Source organism: Platalea leucorodia (genome assembly GCF_965183815.1).
Source record: "Platalea leucorodia genome assembly, chromosome: 14".
Lineage (NCBI taxonomy): Eukaryota > Metazoa > Chordata > Aves > Pelecaniformes > Threskiornithidae > Platalea > Platalea leucorodia.
This window is the reverse complement of record NC_138836.1, coordinates 1,172,736-1,191,210: the sequence shown is the minus strand read 5'-3', so window position 1 is coordinate 1,191,210 and position 18,475 is coordinate 1,172,736. Positions and strand designations below refer to the sequence as shown.

At 62.5% G+C, this 18,475-nt stretch overlaps 1 protein-coding gene and 1 long non-coding RNA gene across 15 annotated transcripts; one reads left to right on the top strand and one right to left on the bottom strand.

Moving 5' to 3' along the window:
* The first annotated feature begins 1,193 nt into the window (after positions 1–1,193).
* On the top strand, positions 1,194–4,559 carry LOC309597572. 2 transcript variants are annotated; one of them, XR_014229801.1, is made up of 6 exons: positions 1,194–1,261; positions 1,877–1,965; positions 3,009–3,098; positions 3,825–3,895; positions 4,174–4,319; positions 4,482–4,559. It is a non-coding gene; the product is annotated as an uncharacterized lncRNA (long non-coding RNA). The 2 variants fall into 2 exon arrangements; XR_014229802.1 differs by having other exon boundaries at positions 1,877–2,027.
* An 864-nt stretch (positions 4,560–5,423) lies between these two features.
* Positions 5,424–16,051, bottom strand: ST6GALNAC2 (ST6 N-acetylgalactosaminide alpha-2,6-sialyltransferase 2). 13 transcript variants are annotated; one of them, XM_082326466.1, is made up of 10 exons: positions 15,574–16,051; positions 10,341–10,433; positions 10,162–10,219; positions 9,352–9,691; positions 8,393–8,558; positions 8,170–8,308; positions 7,902–8,005; positions 7,659–7,742; positions 6,948–7,047; positions 5,424–6,735 (listed from the first exon to the last, which is right to left on the bottom strand). In XM_082326466.1, exons 1-10 carry the CDS (start codon positions 15,696–15,698, stop codon positions 6,568–6,570), a joined length of 1,377 nt encoding a protein of 458 aa, XP_082182592.1. In that variant the 5' UTR covers positions 15,699–16,051; the 3' UTR covers positions 5,424–6,567. The 13 variants fall into 13 exon arrangements, 12 of the variants coding, with proteins under 12 accessions (XP_082182592.1, XP_082182589.1, XP_082182585.1 ...); XM_082326463.1 differs by having other exon boundaries at positions 9,352–9,526; XM_082326459.1 differs by lacking the exon at positions 15,574–16,051 and having other exon boundaries at positions 10,341–12,305.
* Between the last annotated feature and the right edge of the window lie 2,424 nt (positions 16,052–18,475).

Sequence of the window (18,475 nt, the reverse complement as noted above, 5' to 3'; positions counted from 1 at the left end):
CAGGAGGTGTTGTTTTCACAGACTCAGCAGCGCAGGCGGCCGGGGCAGGCGACGGACGAGCTGGCCGTGCCGTACAACGCCAACGCAGGACGCTCGCTATCGCCATGGGGAACTGGGCAGCTTTCCACGAGCACATCTTCCGTTCAAACACCCCGAGGGACCGCAAACCCCCACTTCTCAGACATTTCAGGGGTGACACTGGTTAAATACAGGTTACACACTGGGCTTTCATCTGCACTCAGACTTCCCTGCTCTCAGACTCAGGTTTGTCTGCTTTCCATTTCCAGTCACTGGAGCCGTTCACCGCAAGGGCGGATAAAGCTTTGGGGCAAGAAAGTGGATATTAGCTATTCTTATTTTTCCTCCCCCTGGTTCTGTTTACGCTTTATTATTGTTCATAAGCTACACAGGATCCTAGAGATTTCATGGCAGTTTTTAACAGCGAAGGACAACCACAGTGTGCACTGGAAGCATCACATATTCAAAGCACGGAACGTACATGTACTAACTAATCTCCGACTAATCCCCAACCTCCTGCTAATTAGTCTTTTTGAAGTATGCCCCTTCTTACATGAGCCAATGCTTGTTCAGCCCTTTGAAGCCTTTCACGCGCTAGGTACCACCACGCGCGTCTCCCTCGCCCACGAGGAGCGAATCGACGCGTTGGCGAGCGGGCGATGGCGCAGAAGCTCGGCGCCGGGAGCCCAGGCCCGGCGCCGGCCCGAGGAGCCCGCCCGGCCCCCGCCACCCCCGCGGCTGCTGGGCCCCGGCGAGGCAGGAGCAGCCTCGGGGAGAGCCGGGCCTCGCGGCTCTGCCTCCCTGCGCTCGGCGCGGGGTGAGCGGCGCCGGCCCCGCCCGCAGCTCCTCCCGGAGGAGCCCTGTCCCCCCGACACCCACCACCGCGCCCCGGGAGCCGCCCCAGGACACGGGGCCTCCCTCGGGGGTGCCCGGGCCGTAGCGGGGCCGGCGATGGAGGCCGCGGCCCGCCGCTGCGGGACAGACGGGACTACACCTCCCATCAGCCCCCGCGCCCCCCGCCGGGCGGGACTACACCTCCCATCAGCCCCCGCGCCCCCCCGCCGGGCGGGACTACACCTCCCATCAGCCCCCGCGCCCCCCCGCCGGGCGGGACTACACCTCCCATCAGCCCCCGCGCCCCCCCGCCGGGCGGGACTACACCTCCCATCAGCCCCCGCGCGCGGCCCGCCCTCCTCCCTCTGCGCCGTCGCTGCGGGCCGCCATGGCGGCTGGGCCGCGGGGGGTGAGTGGGGCGCGCCGCCATCGGCAGCCATCCGCGGGCACGGCGGCCCCGAGGGGCGCGGGGGCAGCGGGAGGGGGAGCGGGGCACTCTTGCGCGCCGCCGCGGCTGTCCGTAGGGGTGCGGCGAGGCCTCGATGTCTGCCTGTGGGGACGTAATGGTGCCCGCCCCTCGCCATGGCGGGTGGAGGGAGGCAAGGCCGCGCTGCGCCGGGCCCCGCGGCTCCTCCGGCCCGCTCCCTGCGGGGGGTGCTCGGTTCGCAGGCCGTGACTGCGCTTGTGCTGGTTCTTGCCCCCAGCGCCTGTGGGAGGGCATTTAACGCAGCAGCTGGCGTAGCTCGCCCTGAGCGTTGCCGTCGGTGCAGCACCGGGGCTGGCCTTCGAGCACCCCGCAAGCAGCGAGGGTTGCGGAGGGAGCCGGCCCCTCCAGGTGCGGGGGTGGCCCTGCCTGGTCCGGGCTCAACTGCGCTAGCGGCTGAGCTAGTGATGATAAAGTTATCCCTGTCCGAAATTAATCTTTCCTCTGTGGAAGCGTGACTCTGAGGCTCAGCATTAAAGACACAACAGTAAAAGAATGGTCTGTTATACGAACTAACTCTGTCCCCTTCCTCTGTTTCAGAGCACGGCACAGTGTCGAGCAACGGTGAAAACACTCACCTGCCTGGGAGGCGGATTCCTTCGCTGGGTTGGCAGTAACCCTGCACGATGGTGAGCAACAGCAGCGCCTGCTCTGTCATGGTCTAGCTTTCTCTTGTTGCTGGGCTATGGAAGTAAGATTCATTCTGCTGTGTCAGATGATATCCTCCTGTGTCCCTGGGGCTACTGGGAGGAGATATAAAAGCCCAGTGGCTTGATTGATATAATTAAGCCAATCAAGGCTGTAGCTTTGTTGCAGCTGCCACCGGAGTGTGCAGCCCTTTGCTGCCGTGGAGCCCAAGTTGAAAGGCAGCACAGAGTGAATGGGAATTCTGCTGTTGTGGGTGCCCAGTAGAGCACCTGCTTGTCAGCGTGGTCAGAGATGAGCAAGAGTAGAAGGGATTAGAAGTAGGAGGGATTGGATGACAGCCCATTACGGAGACACTTGACACAGCTCATCTCATAACTGTATTTGTCACGGAAAGAGAGTTAGTGAAAGAGTAATTGGTGGGTGCGCCTTCCTGGGGGTGCACTGGGGCGGTTTCAAACTCGCATCAGGTTGCTGGGGGTGGGGAGGTGGCGTTCGTGTACACCACAGGGGCGTCCCAGAACGGACTCGCCCTGAAGAATCCTTCCCTAGAAGGGATGTGTCTGCCTTACGTCTGCTTAAATGCATTTCTTAAGATAAATCTGTAGACAGTTTACATCCAAGATGGGTGGATTATTCTTATGTGGAAGGAGGGAGTTGCATTAAGATGTTTCTGTATGGTGGTGAGGAGGATGTGTCCTTGAAACAGCTGCGAAGGGTCTCAACCACCGAAGTCTCAGAGCTGGTGGATTTTTTTTTCTAAGCAAGGATTTAAATAGCATCCACCTCCCAAAGTTTCTTGTCTCTGAGTGAGACAGCTCACTGGCAGAGATACTCCTTTGTCTCTTTTTTCCTGTGCTAAGTTTGTGGGACAAAAATTGCTTCTCTCTGAATGGAAAAAACTTCCTCTCTCTAATTCTCGCTCTGTGACCCAGTGCTGTTTTTTGTCAGAAGGGGTGGAGAAGAATGAGCGGACAGACTATTTGAAGTGTGGTTGCTAACAGTGTTCAATGCAACTTGTGTTTAGGAGGAAATGGTCCTGCAGAATCCTGGGGTTGTACCGTCTCCCAAAGACAGCTTTGGCAAGAGGGCAGCTGCCAAGTTGGGCTTCAGGCTGGTAAGAGAATGCTTTAGCATCGCATGCTGCTCGTTTTCAGTGTATTAATTCTATGTCAGATCTGTAGGCAGCCTGACTCATCTGCTGAGCAGAATACCTAGCCTTTGAATGCTTACCAGGAAAAATACTGGTCATCAGGAAGAACGCTGGTCATCGGCATGACGGCATCTGGGTGTCTTTGCCGTTTGTAATTCTGTAGAACTTGAGGAGTTTATGTAGCCAAGGGAAACTGAGCCTGTGATGTGCTGTTATCCCTGTCTGACAACTCAGCCGTGAGGGAGAAACAACTGTCCACTGAGGCTTGCGTGTTTCCCCTTGGCGGGTCTCCTGCCCCGCGCACGACTCGGATGACACGAGTGGCATCAGTAAGGCGAGAGCAGCGCCTGTCCCCTTCCCCCCGCCCTCGCGATGCGCGACCGCAGCAGGAGCGCGGTCCCATGCGCGCAGCTCTGCGGAGCCCAGGTGCGGCGAGGCTCAGTACAGGCCCTGTGAGCCCTGCCTGCTGTTGTCGTAGCACGCTTTGGATCTGTGAAGAGCTTTTAAGTTGCTTATCCAGTGAGGCACGGCGGCAGGTTGAAGGGCAGATAAGAAATGGATTTTTATCTCGTGTGATGTACAGTCACTGAATGCACACGCTGTAACAGCACTTTGTCTCCGGGTAGCTGACAGCTGCATTCTGCTAAATAATTTCACGCTTTATTTAACAGAATTTGTATTTGTTTGCAGAAGATCATTAACATTCACTGACAGGCTGAAACGGCAAACTTGACGACAGTGGACTTCCTGAAGAAAGCAAGGTTGGTATGCAGAAGGGGAGGGAATGGTGCTACAAACGAGCAGTCGTACTGGTTGCTCTGTCAATACAGCTGTGTTCCAAAGAGGACCAGTCACTGGGAAGAGCACGTGGCGCTTTCGGCTTCCAAGGAGTAAGGGGAAAAAAGCGCAGAGGCAGCCTGCTGATAAGTAGGAAAAACAAAAGCTGCTCAGTGCTTTGAGAATAGAGAGGGGCAGGAATTGTTTCAGAACAAACTTTTTTAGGAACGCAGTTACAGCGTCGCTTTGTGCTGTCTCCCAGCTCTAGAAGCAACAGAAGGAAGATTGCTCTGGAGCGGCTCTTGCAAACGGCCACTGCTACGTCGTTCGGAAGGGTGTAAAATGGCCACCTGCGCGTAACTGCAGGCTCCTCCCCGCTGCTCAGTGGTTGCTGCAGCCGCAGCACGGGTAAGTTGCCAGTAAAGCCAAGGAGGGTTTGGGTACTCGTGCCATTGGCTTGGGGGGGGCAAGTTTTTGTCTCCCGAGACCTGCACTCTCGATTAAACAGTGCAGGTCAGGAGCTTTCGGCTGATGGTTGCTTTGCTCTGACGCTGTCTTTTTTTCCACTAGGACCTGATCTACAGCTGGCTGGAGGACGACGTGGTTCCCTGCTGTCTTCTGTTCCAAAATAAAATAAGTTATGGAAAATCTTGGGAGTTGAAGTGGGTTTTGAGCGTGCTCAGCTCCAGGGCTAGGCTGCACCCTTGGCTAGAAAGCCTCCCTTTTTGAAATGGGAAAGGAGGCGGGGTGTGGTAGTTCCTGACGTGCACCCACAGCTCTGCCCACGAGCGGATGGGATTCCCGGCGGGATGCTGCGCCGTGACAGCACTGGTTTTTAAAACCTGTTCTTTTTGCCCTGTGTGTCAAGGCGCTGCCGATGGCCCTGTTCAAAGTCACCTGCGTGGGCTGTGCTGAGGTTTGGCCGGAGCTGGTGCGAGGGGGTTTTGGTGCTGTCGTGGTCAGGCGATGGGAGGATCAGGCTCGTGCTTGTCATGAAGGAGGTTTTGCCGAGTGCTTGTGAATAAAGACCAGGCCCAACAGGCTGCCTTGGTACCATTGTAAGGTGGCTCTGATGCGAACAAAGGTTAATTTGAGACCTGGGAACACAAGATGGGCTCCAGGCTAGAGATTACATCTGAAACAGGCTTACAGCCTAATCTTCCGTAATGCTCATTTGAGCTGGCTGGGAGCCGCCTGCTGTGAGCTTGAGGGGGTTTTGAGGCTCCCTGGCTCGCGGCCAGGCTCTCTCTTGCCGTCTCTGCCGTAAATCGTTCCTCCCCAGCTGACGCGTCCCAGGCGGGAGAGGGCTGCGCTCAGAGCTGCTCCCCGAGAGCCGGCAGGGCTGTGCGGGGCGCCAGGCCTCCGCGGTTTAACCCCGCTCCCGTCCCCGCCTCGGGCCGTTCCCCGCTCAAAGCCTCGCTCTACTGCGTGCTGCAGCCCCTCTGCTGCGGGAGGCGGGGGTCTCGCCCCCACCCCATTCACCAAAACAACGGAAACAAGCACAAAAGAAAATCATTCAACATTTATGTAATTACACAAAGTGGGAAGGTGCCTCAGATTACACCGCTCCCGCTGCGGCGCCCTGTCACCCCCCGGCCCCGGGCCGGAGCAGCCTCCCCGGCGGCTCGTCCTCAGCAGCGCCGGCTGCCGCGGCAGGGCTGAAGGCCTCAAGACTTCACCTCCCTCGGGTTTTTTTGGGGGAGGAAAAAAATTAAGAGTGACGATCACTTGGACTCACCCAAGCAGCCGGCGGGCTCCCGACCCCGGCTGGCGCAGGGCTGCCGTCTCGGAGGGCACCGCGTGGTCCCCGTGCAAGGGAAACCCGACAAAGCCACGGCCGCGGGCAGGAGGGCCGCGGGCCGGCTCTCGTCGCGGGATGCTCAGAGGCCAGCCGCGTTTCGGCTGCCCCAGCTGAGCTGCAGTAACCCCCTCTCAGCTGATGGCTTTTAAGACCCTTCCTTTGAAAGCACCATGACCCAGAGAAGGGGAAAACGACGGCGCACGGCGTCCGTCAGAGGAGAGGGCAGCCACGCTGCCGCCGGCTTTCCCGCTGATCGTGGAGCCGAACAGATCCTCCTGGAAAGCGGCACGTGGCAGCCCAGAGCCAGCTGGAGTTCGGGCCTTCTGCCGGCCAGGAGGGACACACCACATTCCCGTTATCGGGATGAGCTAGTCTCCAGTCCCTCCAGTCCAAGGATTCACTGTGCCCATTGTGGTCCCACCACGGTGACGAGCATTTGAGCCTGGGTGCGATGGCAAGGTGAAGGGCGGCTTCCAGCCGGAGGCTGCTACACGTACACATCTCCAGCACCCTCGTCCAGCATCACCCTGCCCCTCCTGCGCTTCCCGCCGGCGTTCATGGGGCTGGGAGGTCGCAGCCACGTGCCATGGTGCTTCTTGGTGCCCCGGAGGCCACATTCCATCAGGTCGAACCACGAAACAAGTTGCCGGAGATCCCCGAGGAAACGCAGCATTTCCCTATACCAGCTTCAGCTTGCCCCTGGCCACCACCGCCGCCGGCTGCGGTGCGGAGGGTCTGCGCCTTAGGCCGGCTGGCCAGCCGGGGCGAGCCCTCGGGAGGGGGAAGGTGGCCTTCGGGAAAGAGGAGAAGAGCCACAGGAGTCCTTGGACTTGCCCCCGTGGGCCACCGCCGCCCTCACCGCTGGTAGAGGGTCATGATCCCTGCTCGGTGCAGCCTCCTCCACAGCGCCGCCTCCAGCATCATGTCGTGGTTGGCATAAAACACCAGCGGTTTCTTCTCCAGCTCGTAGTAGTGGTCTGAGAACTGCTCGTAGTTGGCGGTGATGAACCCGTAAGCACTGACCTGCGGGGAGGGAGGTGGGACAGACGGACGAAGGATGGGGGTTAGGGCTCAGCCTAAGGTGCTCCGTGCGCCACCGCCCCTGCGGGGACAGGGCACACGTAGGACAGCCACCGGGACACGCTGGTCCCACCAGGAGCCCTACAGCAGCTAGCCACAAGCCCCCAGCGGCCAAAGGGGGGTCCCCGGGGGAAGGTGGCCCCGTGGCCGCTTACCTGGTCGCAGGTGTGGAGCGCGGTGAGGAGCATGAGGGCGCCGGTGCTGGGCATGTAGAGCGAGCCGTACTGCGTGTTCAGGAGCTCCGACCGCAGGAACCTGCCGGCGGACGCGGCGGGTCGGGGGGCCTCAGCGCCGGCACGGCACCGCGGCCCCCAGCACCAGACCCAGCAGCACCCAGCGCCTGTCCAGCTCCACTGTGCGCTCGGTGACGCTGGTGCCTGGTAAGGCAGGAGCACTGGGGGAAATGCAGTGCTCGTGTGGATTCTCTGATGGCTGCTACTAAGGTTCAGCTCAGAAAGGCACCTCCCTGCTGTTTGAAATCACCTCAACCCAGGCGCCTGCTTTCATGAAAGGTAGGAAAAGACAATCCCTCTGGGTGCTAACTCTGCTCCTGCTAGACTAGGTGAAAATTGAATTTATTTGGGGGAATGGGAGGCAAGGTGAGCACAGGGAGGCTGTGGGAGTCTCCCTGCCAGGAGGGGACGTGAGCTGCGCTGCAGGGAATGGGAATGGCAGGGGACAAACCTCTCTGCTTTATCTGCAGAGAGCAGGACAGAGGTGGTTCCAGTGCCTGGGGAGGACTGGGACTGCGCTTTGCTGCTGGGCAGCCACCAGTCTGTACGGGAGAGAGCAGTGGTGGGAGGCAGGCGGTCTGAGCTCAGCCCGGAGCAGAGCCAGGCAGCAGCCGCAGCCCTCATCATCCTCACCTTGCTGTCAGGTACTGCAAGAAATCAGGATGCAGCAGCTTGAACTTCTCTGCAGATGCCTCCGGGCCAAAATACTTCTGTGGCCTGCAGCGGGGCGAGGAGAAGGGCAGAATTCGCGTCACGGGAGTCTTGGGGCTGCTTGGGGTTTATCCCAGCAGGGACAGACGTGGGGTGAGGGCAGGCAAGGCACGCTCCCTCCGGTGTCACCGAAGGTGCTGGGGGGGTCTGGGAGGGGCTACTCACTTGTCCCCCTTGTCCGAGCCCTCGGGGACCGGGCTGCCCTGGATGGCCGACTTCAGCATCACGTAGTCGCGGATGTCCGAGGGGATGAAGATGTACCTCAGGTCCTGCAGCGGGGACACAGACGTGGCACTTGGGGGGGCTTTGGGGCACTGCCCGCGCCAGCGGGGCGAGGGCTGAGGGCTCCTGAGATGGAGAGAAGGTTCGGGGGCAAGCCCAGCCTCAGGGGACAATTCGGGGTCACCTCCCCAACAAGCCCTTGGGTTCTCACCTTGGCCTGGGGTATCTGGGTGAAGCCGTACTCCTCGTAGGCGATGAGGGAGTTCTTCATGGTGTTCACCGTGAAGCCATAGAAGGAGATCTTGGTCCCGACATCCTCCTCAAAGCCTTTGATCACGGCACCATTGAGCCTGCAGGAGAAGGGCAGGACACGTGTCCAGGGCCAGCCACTCCCCAGCACCCATGGCCCCATCCTGCCCAGGACCCGTCCCCACCTGAAGACCAGGTCGTGCGCGTCGATCGCCTTGCCCTGCCGCGAGCCGTTGAGGATGCCGCCGTTGCCCACCACGGCGCAGCGGACGCAGCCCCTGGGGAAGGTGCCCCTGTCGAAGAGGCGCCTGTTGGCGGAGGCGTTGAGGAGCTGGAGGGTGCTGCCCACCACTGGAACGGAGCAGAATGCGGCCAGTCAGTGGGGAAAAGGGGGGGGTGTCGGCCCGCGTGAGCACCGAAGCGTGCAACAGCATGCACAGGCAAGCTTGTGCGAGATCACATCCAGGAGCAGCACACAAGAAAGCTCACACCATCCTCAGGCGGGAGAGGGGTCTACAAGCGGGATGGGGGTCACCAGTCGGACCCTCCTCTCCCAGCTTTGGCAGCGGCCCCCTCCCACTTAAGCCCACTCCAAACAGCGGCCGCCTGAGGCCGTGCAAGGCACGGGGACGCATCCGGACACCCCCAGCCCCAGCCCTGCGGACGCTGCTGCCTGCGCTGGCCGTGTCCCCTCCCGACAATGTCTCCTTGCAGCTGGCACCAGTTCACTCCCCCCCACCGTCCCCAGCACTTCCCAGCCCAGGAACTGAAGCCAGCGGCTGCTGGGGAGAGCAAAGAGTGGGTTTGGGGTAGGAAGGGAAACAATCTCCATCCACAACAATGGAGCGGGTTGTCTGAGCTCCTCCGGCCCCAGTTAATAATTATGCACACACTGGAGCTTTTATTTGGGGAAAATGTCACAAGATGCAGCAAGCGGCATTTGCAAAGCCGTCCCCTCCACCCGGCGCCCTGGGAGGCGGAGTGGGAAGAGGTCAAGGTCCCTGGCTCCTCTGCAGGGCTCCTCTGCCTGCCCCATGTCTTCAGTCCCTTCTGCTGGGCTCCCCGCGCCCCTCGCGCTGCCCCGCGCCCTCCCGTCACCCCCTTGCCCCATCTGCTCCCACCCCCATCCCGGCTGGGTCCGTACCTGCGTGGGACAAGCCTTGCCAGCCGTAGGGGACGTGTCGTGTCTTCAGCCTGTCCCAGGTCTCCGGGGTGAAGTGCTGGTCCCACATCAGCACAGGGGTGTCGAAGCGGAAGATCTCCCCAAACTTGGGGTCTGCCTTTGCTCTGGCCATCACCGAGCGGAGGCACGTGCTCGGCTGGCAGGGAGGAGGACCTCGGTTCAGTCTCCAGCCCGGGTCTGCCTTCCCTCCGACACCTCCACCCCTCAGCAGGAACGGAGGAGAGGACAAACCCAGGGACAGAAATGCTCCTTGTCCATCCCGTTCTGCTGGGTCGCCCAGGCAGGGCACTGCCTCGGTTTCCTGATGCAAAACGCCCTTTGGTGCCCAGCTCACCGGGGCCGGGAGGACCAGGGCTCACAGAGTCACCATGAGCCCCGCGAAAGATTCAGCACCTTCTCGTGTGGGCACCCCGCTAAAGGCCTTTGCTATACGAGAACAGCCCCAGTGCCCAGGACCAGTCCCTCCCAGAGCCTGGGTCCATCCTCACGAGTCCCCGGGCTGGTGGCCCGGGCGTCACAGGGTTGGAGGGAGCGGGTGACACTGGCTCCAGCCTCCGCATCGGGGAATTGCTCGAGGAGGTGCTGCAGGCGCGGCAGGGAGGCCTGGGGAGACCCACGGGCATGGACAGAGGAGGCTGCTCCTCCGCACACACACACGAAGCCCTTCCAGATGATGCTGCTCCTCCTCAGCTTCCCCACACAGGCCTTCAACCAACAAAACCCAGCAAGGAGGGGCACGGGGGACACTAACCGTACTGTGCGGATGATTACCTGCTTTCTGCTGGGCTTGGGCTCCTCCAGCTCGGCAGAAAGCTTGAAGGACTTCCCACTGGAAAGGGGGAAACACACAGCGGAGTTCGAAATCCATCACTGGGGCACTGGGGATCCCCAGAGCGGGCAGGGGGCTCCCAGCTCGTGCCAGGGCTGCTGCGCACACCTTCCCCCCTTACCTCTCTAAGGTGCCTTCAAGGGCCCACCTGTGGCTGCCGGCTCGGCGCGATGTCCCCGGCGGAGCCAGGACCAGCGGCTCCGGCTGCAGCAGGCTGGGAGAAGAAGCCGGTGGGGGCTCAGCCGGGGAGGTGACACCGAACCGCCGCACCCGACACCCCCCACCCGCCAGAGCCACGGGGCAGCGCCACGTCACCCGCGCTCGGCTCCCCTTCACCACTGCCTGCGCCCACCCACCCCCGTCTGCGCGCGTTTCTGCAAACGGAGTACCAGGGATTTGCAAAACACTGGGTTTATGCAGAAAGCAGCCACCATCTCCTGGTGGGTCCCAGCTCCAGGACCCCCACGTACCAAAACCGCACCCAGCCCAGCCTGCAGCCTTGGGAGGACCCTGCGAGACCTCCCCGGCTCTTCCCACCATCCGCCCTTCCCGAGCCTGAGGACGGGGCTGGGACAGGCTGGGCAGGCCAGCAGGACACACTTAGCTGCTATGCTGGAGAAGCAGTTGGCAATCGGGATCAGGAGGCTCTCGGGGCGCACAGGACCCCCTCTGCCACGGGGCCAGCTGGGGCGTGCCCTGATCCTTCACGTAGCGCTGGGGGATGGAGGCAGAGGGCTTCCCACCCCGAGCATCTGGGGGTGCCCTGAGCCCCGGGGGCCAGGCAGAGCAGACCCGGCCTCCCGGGGGGGCGTGGGGCTGGGGGCCGGGCAGGGTCGCAGCCTGGCGAGCAGGAGGTGGGAGCCCACCGGAGGGGAACAGGCTCCCATTCATCCCCGCACAGAAGGGCCCTTCAGAGCCCCCCGGCGCCGCCTCCAGCCCAGCCGGCAGGTGCTCAGGCCAGAAGGGGGGTATTGTGGAGGGGACAAGGGCCCCCTTGTTACGGGATCTCTGCTTGGGAGCCCGGGGACAGGTAGAGGCAGGTGGGGAGCGGAGCTCTGCCTCCCCCCCGGCCCCCGCCGGCGCGACGCTGCCCGGCGCAGCAGGCATTGGGTTTCCATCCCTGCCACGGCCCTTGTCAACACCAGCAGTGCCGACAGCCCTGCCCAGGAGCGGATCCAGACCCGTTTGCCACCCAGACCCTGCTCCGTGCCACCCCAGGGGTACGGCATGACACGGGGGGGACAGCCCAGCGCCTTGCCCGGGTGCTGGCACCAGGGGCTGGAGCATCTCCCCAGGCATGGATGGGGAGCCAGGGCCACGTGGGCTTTTGTCCCAGCTCCCTCCTTGCTCTGTCCCAGCACCGGCAGCTCTGGGCAGGGGATGCCGAGGGCGAAGGCGTCCCCGCTGCGCGGGAGGCTGAGTGCTGCCAGTGGAGCGGGGCAGCTTTTTAAATCAAGCCAGCACATCTTGCCTCGGTGTCCCATAAAAAGGCAGCTCCCCAGCAAGAGCTTTCAGCCCACCTCTGCCAGCACCGGCAGCGCACGCCGGTCAGAGCAGAGCTCGCCCATGCAAGAGTCTCGCAGCAGCTACAAGGAGAGCTCTGCGCGCTGGGTCAGCTCAGCGGCGACGAACCGCCACGGGATCCCCCGGGAGCTCGCCCTCAGCGAGCCGCCCCGGCCCCGCTGGCTTCCTCCACCTCGCGACGCAGGCGACCCCAGCCCGCGCGCCTCGCGAGCAGGAGCTTATCGACGCCACCAGCACCTAAACGGCGGACCAGGGACTGAAGAAACTTCCCTGCTCCAAACCCAGAGCCAGAACCAGCTCCTGCAAAGCACTGAGCTCCCCGGAGCAGCGCACCCCCCTGCACCCAAAGCCCCTGGCTTTGGCCACCCACCCTTTTTCTGGCCGCAGGGCGCAACCCACCACCAAAGACCAAAAGCCGTTACCTTCACGCCGTGCCCAGGCTCCTGCTGCCCAGGAGCCACACGCACACAGCCTCTCCCAGCCCCGCTGCCTCCCCAGCCCTTCCCCATCAGGCTGGCGAGCCCCAGCTGCTCATCTCTGCCCACCCAGCCCCTCCCCAGCCCTCCGAGCTCTCCCACTCTTGTTTCTCGGCACAGATCCTTCCCTTCCCTGGCTCATCCCGTGCCTGCAGGACGAGGCACGGACCCGGGCGCTGGCAGCGGGCGGGTGCTGTGCTGCTTTCTGAACTGCCAGGGACGCTGGGGGAGCGCCCGGGGCAGCGCGGGGGGCTCAGGCCCGCTGGGCGCGGGCTGGCTGGAGGGAGGTGGGCGCAGGCGGCCCCGCAGGTTGGCTCCTGCTGACGTCCGATGGGAGCTGGGAGCCACCTCCACCCGTGGCCAGACACGGTGCGTGGCACTTGCTCATCGCTTCTTCCAAGACTTGTGCCGACCTGATAAATCCAGTCCCTGTGCCAGCACCTCCCTGCACTCGCATCCCAGCTGTGGGCGCTGGAGCCATCTCCCCAGCATCGTGGCAGCCGTCCTGGCTGCGGCCGCTGCCCAAACCCTGCCGGGGAGGGCGTGGGGCGGCCAGGCCACCCTGCCAGATGGCAGCTCAGCAGCGTGTTGGGGAGCCAAACGCTTTGACGTCACCTGCCAGGATGTGGCGAAGCACCTCGTGATGCTTGGTTGACTCAGAAGATGACAACCCTCCCCGGGACCGGCTGATGCACAATGGGGCTCCGGGGAAGGAGTGGCCCATGGCTGCCTGGGCACTGGCTACGACAGCGGAGCCAGCCAAGCCTGGGTACGCGCTCTCAGTGCTGTAGCATTCACAAATATGACGTCTCTGGTCCGTGGCCACCCCCGTTTCCAGAAGATAACACCGTGTATGAGTCTTGTGAGCACACACTCCGGCCTTATCTTCAGCAAACACTCCCAGGGCCATGCAGAGCTGTTTGAGGGAGCCGAAGCAGCAACACGAACACGCTCTCGGAAAGCGTTTGCTCCAGCCCACCACGAACGGCCGAGCTCCAGAAAGCATCTTCCCCCGGCACGGAGCCAGCGTGGCGCGGCGAGGCTGGGCAGAGCTCCGCGCTCATCCTGTCTGCCCTAATAATAAAGCCACAAGCAGTGCTGGCAGCTTGCCCGCGGGGTTTCAGAGATGGCCGGGCAGGGAGCGGGACGGGGCTGTGCCCAGCCAAACCCAGGGGCTCCAGGATTCGGCTCCCTGCAGCCCCGCTGACCACAGGGTGGCCGGCTCTGTGGGGACGGGGGCATTTCACCCATCGCCATAGGGGCCTCAGCGCTGCCACCAGCTTTGTGCTGAACTGGAGGGGGACTTGGCATTGCCGTGGGTATCTGGCCCTCGGGTGATTTGGTGCTGGCAGCAGCCAGCATCAACGGGGGGGTCAGCTTCCTCCCGACCCCCTTCGTCCACCCGTAAGTCTGCACGGCGACGGTGCTCACACAAACCTCCCTGCCGAAACGTGGCCGCCTGCACCGAGGCGTGAGCACCCTGACCCTCCCCTTCTGCCCCAGCGGCAGGCAGAGCGGGAAGCGTGCGCTCTGCGATGGCGCGTCAGCCGTGCCAAACACCGGCCGTCCCGGTTTCGCCTCCGGACGCGGCCCCCGCCATCGGCAGGGCAGCACCGATTCCTCCGGGTGCATGGTTCAGGCTGGGCAAGCAGTGATCACGGGGAGGTGTGTTTGTAAACACAGGGAATGGGAGAGGACAGGACTCGCTCTGGTTTAGGTCTAGCTGGTTGGATTAAAGCCAAGAGGAAAAGTCCAAGAGAGCTTTGGAGCACAGGTCAGCTCCCCGTTACCTTGCCCTGGGCTCCTCTCTGGGGCTGGACGAGCCGGCCCTCGGTCCCACTGGTCGCGGGGCAGGGGCCCAGGCTGGCTCTGTGGCGGGGGGACGCGGGGTTCAGGCAGGTCCAGGCAGGGTTAGGCAGCGGCTGAGTTACCTGCAGCCTGCTACGTGCTGGGGGGAACCCGCTCCTGGCTCCCCTCCTATCGGTCTCCTCCGCACCCTGCTCCCAGGATGGGCCACGGACCCTGTGCCAGGGCACGGCTGGTTTCCATTCCCCGCTCCAGCACGGTCCTTGCCCATGTCCTGCTGCCCTCATGGGCCTCAGTTTCCCCTCTCACAGACATCAAGCTCTTTGCGGGGAACTGCTCTGCACCCCAGCCGCGACCTGCCCCGAGCACCGTGCGGTGTGGGCCAGCGCTGCTGCCACCGGCACCGCTGCTCGCCCAGCACGGCCGAGGGTGGCAACAGCCAACCTCTGCCCAGGCTGCTGGGGATACTTCTGCTCCGCAAGTCCGGCAGGAGAGGGGATCTCTGCCCTGGGCAGGACAGGAGGGGGCAAGGAGAGCCCCAGCTCCCAGCTGGGGAGGTGAGAGTGTCCGGGCAGCCCAGCCAGCTGCATCCCCAGCAACTCCCAGTGCAAACCTGGCTGCGCTCAGCTCACCCCGTGCAGGACCGGCTCTGGTCCCCACAGCATCCTCCGCTCCTGGGCAGCACCCAGGCACCTGGGCTCTGTCGCACCGACGGCACCCGAGAACACCCAGCGTGGAGGCGAGGGACACCCGTAGCACTCTCCTGATGCTCGCAGGAGAGGAGGGCGGCTGGTCCTGCAGGCCAAGCACTGTGCGGGCTCCCTCACACCTTGCCTGCTCAGCCGTGCTCCCCAGGGCTCCCTGGGGGTCCCCAGCACCCTCGCCTGTCTGGGAGACACTCAGGAAGGGGCTTGGGGGGGGGGTGGAGGATGCAGGGAAGGCAGACGTGACCGCAAAGGGGAAGATGCAAATCACTACAGTTTGGGAAATGCTGCAGCCCCTGGGAGTTTGCAAGCAGCAGGGGAGCAGCCCCGGGCACCCGAGCCCCTGCCCCTGCAGTGGGGGGAACCAGCGCAGCTCCACGGGGGCCAAACCTCCCCCCAGCACAATCAGCCGGCTCCGATCCTGAATCAGCCCAGTGGGGACACGCGGGGCTCGCAGAGGGTCTGGCCGGCTGCTGAAGGGGGTTTGATCCTGCCGGGGGCTGAGCACCCTCAGCTGTCCCTGGACCCAGCGACAGTTTCTTTGCACTGTGATGGGCTGAACCCATGCGGGGACCCCTGCAGCCCCCCACGGCCCCGGGGTCCCGCTCTGGGCACCCCTGGGCTCGGTTGGCGGCCGTGGGCAGGACCCGGTGCCCGGGACGCCTCGGGGGGCTGAGCCCGCTGCGAGCCCATTCCTGAAACCGGCCAACAGCCGGGACGCAGCTGGGCTAACCTGCACCGAGGGGCCCGCGCCCGCACCCCAGTTCCCCCCCCATCCCAGTGCGTGGTACCCCCGCTGGATTTGCACATCCCTGCCTCCCACCCCGCTCCCCGTCTCCCTTACCTGGCTATGATCCTCTGGCTGGTGGGCGACTCCACCGTGGTGTAGTAGTGACCGTAGAGGAGCAGGAAGGATGTTAAACCTGCCAGGAGCAAAAGGCAGAGCCGTCTCCAGTGCGGGGACCCCATCCCGGGCACTTCAGCCGCCGGAGCAGCGCGGGCACGCGGGAGCGTGGGAGCCAGCGCTGCCTGCACCAGGCACCCTGCCTGCGAGGCGCCCGGCAAACTCCCGGCCGGTGGGTGCGGACACCGCTCCGGCCTGGCTCCCTCTGCCCTGGGTGCCCAGCTGCACCTTGGAGCAGGCTGGGATATTCCTCCGGAGCGGTGGGAGGGAGGGTGTGAGCCGGAGGGAGGAGGCACCAGGCTGACTGGTTCAGGCTTGCTGAGAAAAAAAGCACTTTTGAGCTGCTTTTTCTCCGAGCTGGGGATTAAACATTTACTCAGACCAGCAGGGAAATGCGCTTTTTTTTTGCCTCCTTTTCATGCCACCCACCTACAGCTCACAAAGCACGGAGGTTCCCCCTTCCTGTAACTTTCTTGTTTGGCTGAAACATGTGCTTTCACCACCGGCTGCTTCACAACCGGCAGCACACACAGCCCACGCCAACACCCGGCAGCCCCACGGCGCAGCCACCACCGAGCGTGGCTGGAGGCGTCCGCTGTTCAGGATGAGTTTATCAGAAACTCCGGGCTCCTGCGTAACGCCGGGCCCCGGCCCTGGGGTGCCGGATGGCAGCACCGCGCCGCGCACCCGCACCGCGCCGCGGGCAGGCAAACCCGCGGCCACGGGAGACAACCTGGTGCAAAAGGGGAGAGGGGGGCAGCGGTGGGGTGCTGCCGCCGCGCCCCCGCCCGCTTTCTGGCTGAAGCCATCGCTTCCCCGCAACGTGGTTCTGCAGCAAACAAAACCGTTCAGGGCTTTGTGCCGAGTTCGACAAATAAGTTTGGGCTGGGGGAAAGGAAAAACGGGTTTGGGGGAATCCGAATGAAGCATTTTGCCATTTTCAGAGGGAAGCGCTTCAGTTTCTTTTTTGAAAGAGTATTTCGATATTACTTTAGTTAAACTCATCTAAACAAAGAAAACAGCCCTGCGAACTGAGGGATATGCATACCAAAATGTTTGTTACAGCGGGGGAAGGGACTCGGCAAGGAAAACAAGGTTTTCAGCTGATCCGCAGTGCTTTTGTGGGGTCGGATTTGTAGGAAGCCACCAGACTCGGGGAGCAGCAGCACGGCAAGCCCTGCTCCACCCGAGCCCTCGCCCCGGCTCCCGCGGCTCCCCGGGCACCCACCGCACCTCGCCCCAGGCTGTCACCCACCTCAGCTGCTCCCCAAACACCCGCTGTCGTTATTCAGACCCAGAAACGCGGGGCCAAAGCCCATCCCTGCTCCCGAGTCCCACCCGCATGCCCCGGGCCGGTGCATCCACGGCTGCGTTTTCCCCAACGCTTCTTAGCCCCCCAGATCCAACCCCCCCATTCCTGCCTCCCAGCCGCGTTTCCAGTGTTGCCACTCATTCAAAGGAAGATAAATGCAAAAATCGTTTCAGGAGACACTGCTTCGGTCTCCATTTGCTTGCATTACTGTGAGTCTCCCAGTTGCCAGCCCTGGTCCCCTGGGAATTTTGGCTGCGCGGGGATGGCACCGCGCCGGCAGCCACGAAGTGCCCAGGCTGCATCGGTGGCGATGTCCTGGAGCGAACACGGGAGCAGGTCTGCGACCCAAGGCTGGCAGTGGCAGCAGCGCTGGCCTTGTCCCACTGGCAGAGCGGACATTGGACCTGGGTCACCACGAGGGGATGGTGGCCGGGCTGATTTTCAAGAAAACTTAGAGGGGAGAAGCGCGGCTGCTGCGCGGGGGCCGGGGAGCCGCGGCGGGCAGGCTGGGCTGGGCACGGGGCGTCTCGGGGAAGGAGGGAGCAGGCAAGAAGCAGGAAGGACAGGACAGACCATCCCCGCTCGGACACGCAGGGATGAAATCAGGTCTGACGCTCAGCTGGAGCTAACACTACGAAAGGGCGCGCAGGAAGGGGGAGTTAACGTGTTGGCCAGTAGCAAAGGGCAGCTCAGAGAAACGCGGGTGTGCCGAGGGAAGAATTTGATGCTTTTGGCTCCGTCAGCAAAGCCTGCTCCCAGCCCCCAGGGGTACCGGCGTCGCCTAGAAGACTCAGGGCTGGCAGAGGGGGGACCAGAGTCTGGGGTCCTGCTCAGAGGCGCCCCAGCCTGGAGCCTGTCCCCCCTGTGCGACTCGGGGATTGCCCTCATTCCCTCTGACCCCGTGGATTCGCTCCCTGCGACCCAGCGCCTCGGCTCACGTGCTCTTGACTCTGGCCCTTCGGTAGCCATGGCTAATTATTACCAACTGTCTTAGTAAGTCACAAAGGACATGGCTTGGCCCTGGAGGTGGCTGACCGATGGTCCGGATCGAGCAGCCTAGGGAAAGTCAGAAATTTGCCATTCAGAAACATTTATGGCCCAATTATGCAAACGCTGGTGGAGCGGCGGCTTCGGTGCATTTGCCCAGAAGGGCGGAGGCGCCGGTTGGTTCCCTCACATCGCTCTCATCTCTCCGTTCCCATGATATGTGGTTTTCTACTCTTGGGTTTTTTTCAACGGGGTGAAAATGAGATGCACAGTTCTTCATCTGCTCCACTTGTTTTGTGCTACAATGCATTTTGGCCCATGCCCCAAAATTAAGCGGTGCTTAATTTGGAAGTTAAATAAGTGTGAAAACCTTTTAGGATGATAGTTGCCAAATAAAGATTAGGAAAAGAACACAAAAGAAATTACAATGAGAAACAGCAAGTATCATTTTTAGCCTGGGCTTTTTATTCCAGTGATTACTTCTTGGAAACAAAACCCAAGCCATGCACATGGCTGGAGAGAGCGAGAGGAAAATAAGCGCGT

Bases quoted from the DNA above. Each gene is read 5' to 3' on its own strand.
- ST6GALNAC2 (XM_082326459.1), bottom strand. From the start codon at position 10,759: ATGGTGGGAAGAGCCGGGGAGGTCTCGCAGGGTCCTCCCAAGGCTGCA. The intron at 8,309-8,392 runs GTGGGGACGGGT...CTTCTCCTGCAG, and splicing joins GCGCACGACCTGGTCTTCAG to GCTCAATGGTGCCGTGATCA. The intron at 7,743-7,901 runs GTGAGTAGCCCC...GCCCCGCTGCAG, and splicing joins GGCTCGGACAAGGGGGACAA to GCCACAGAAGTATTTTGGCC.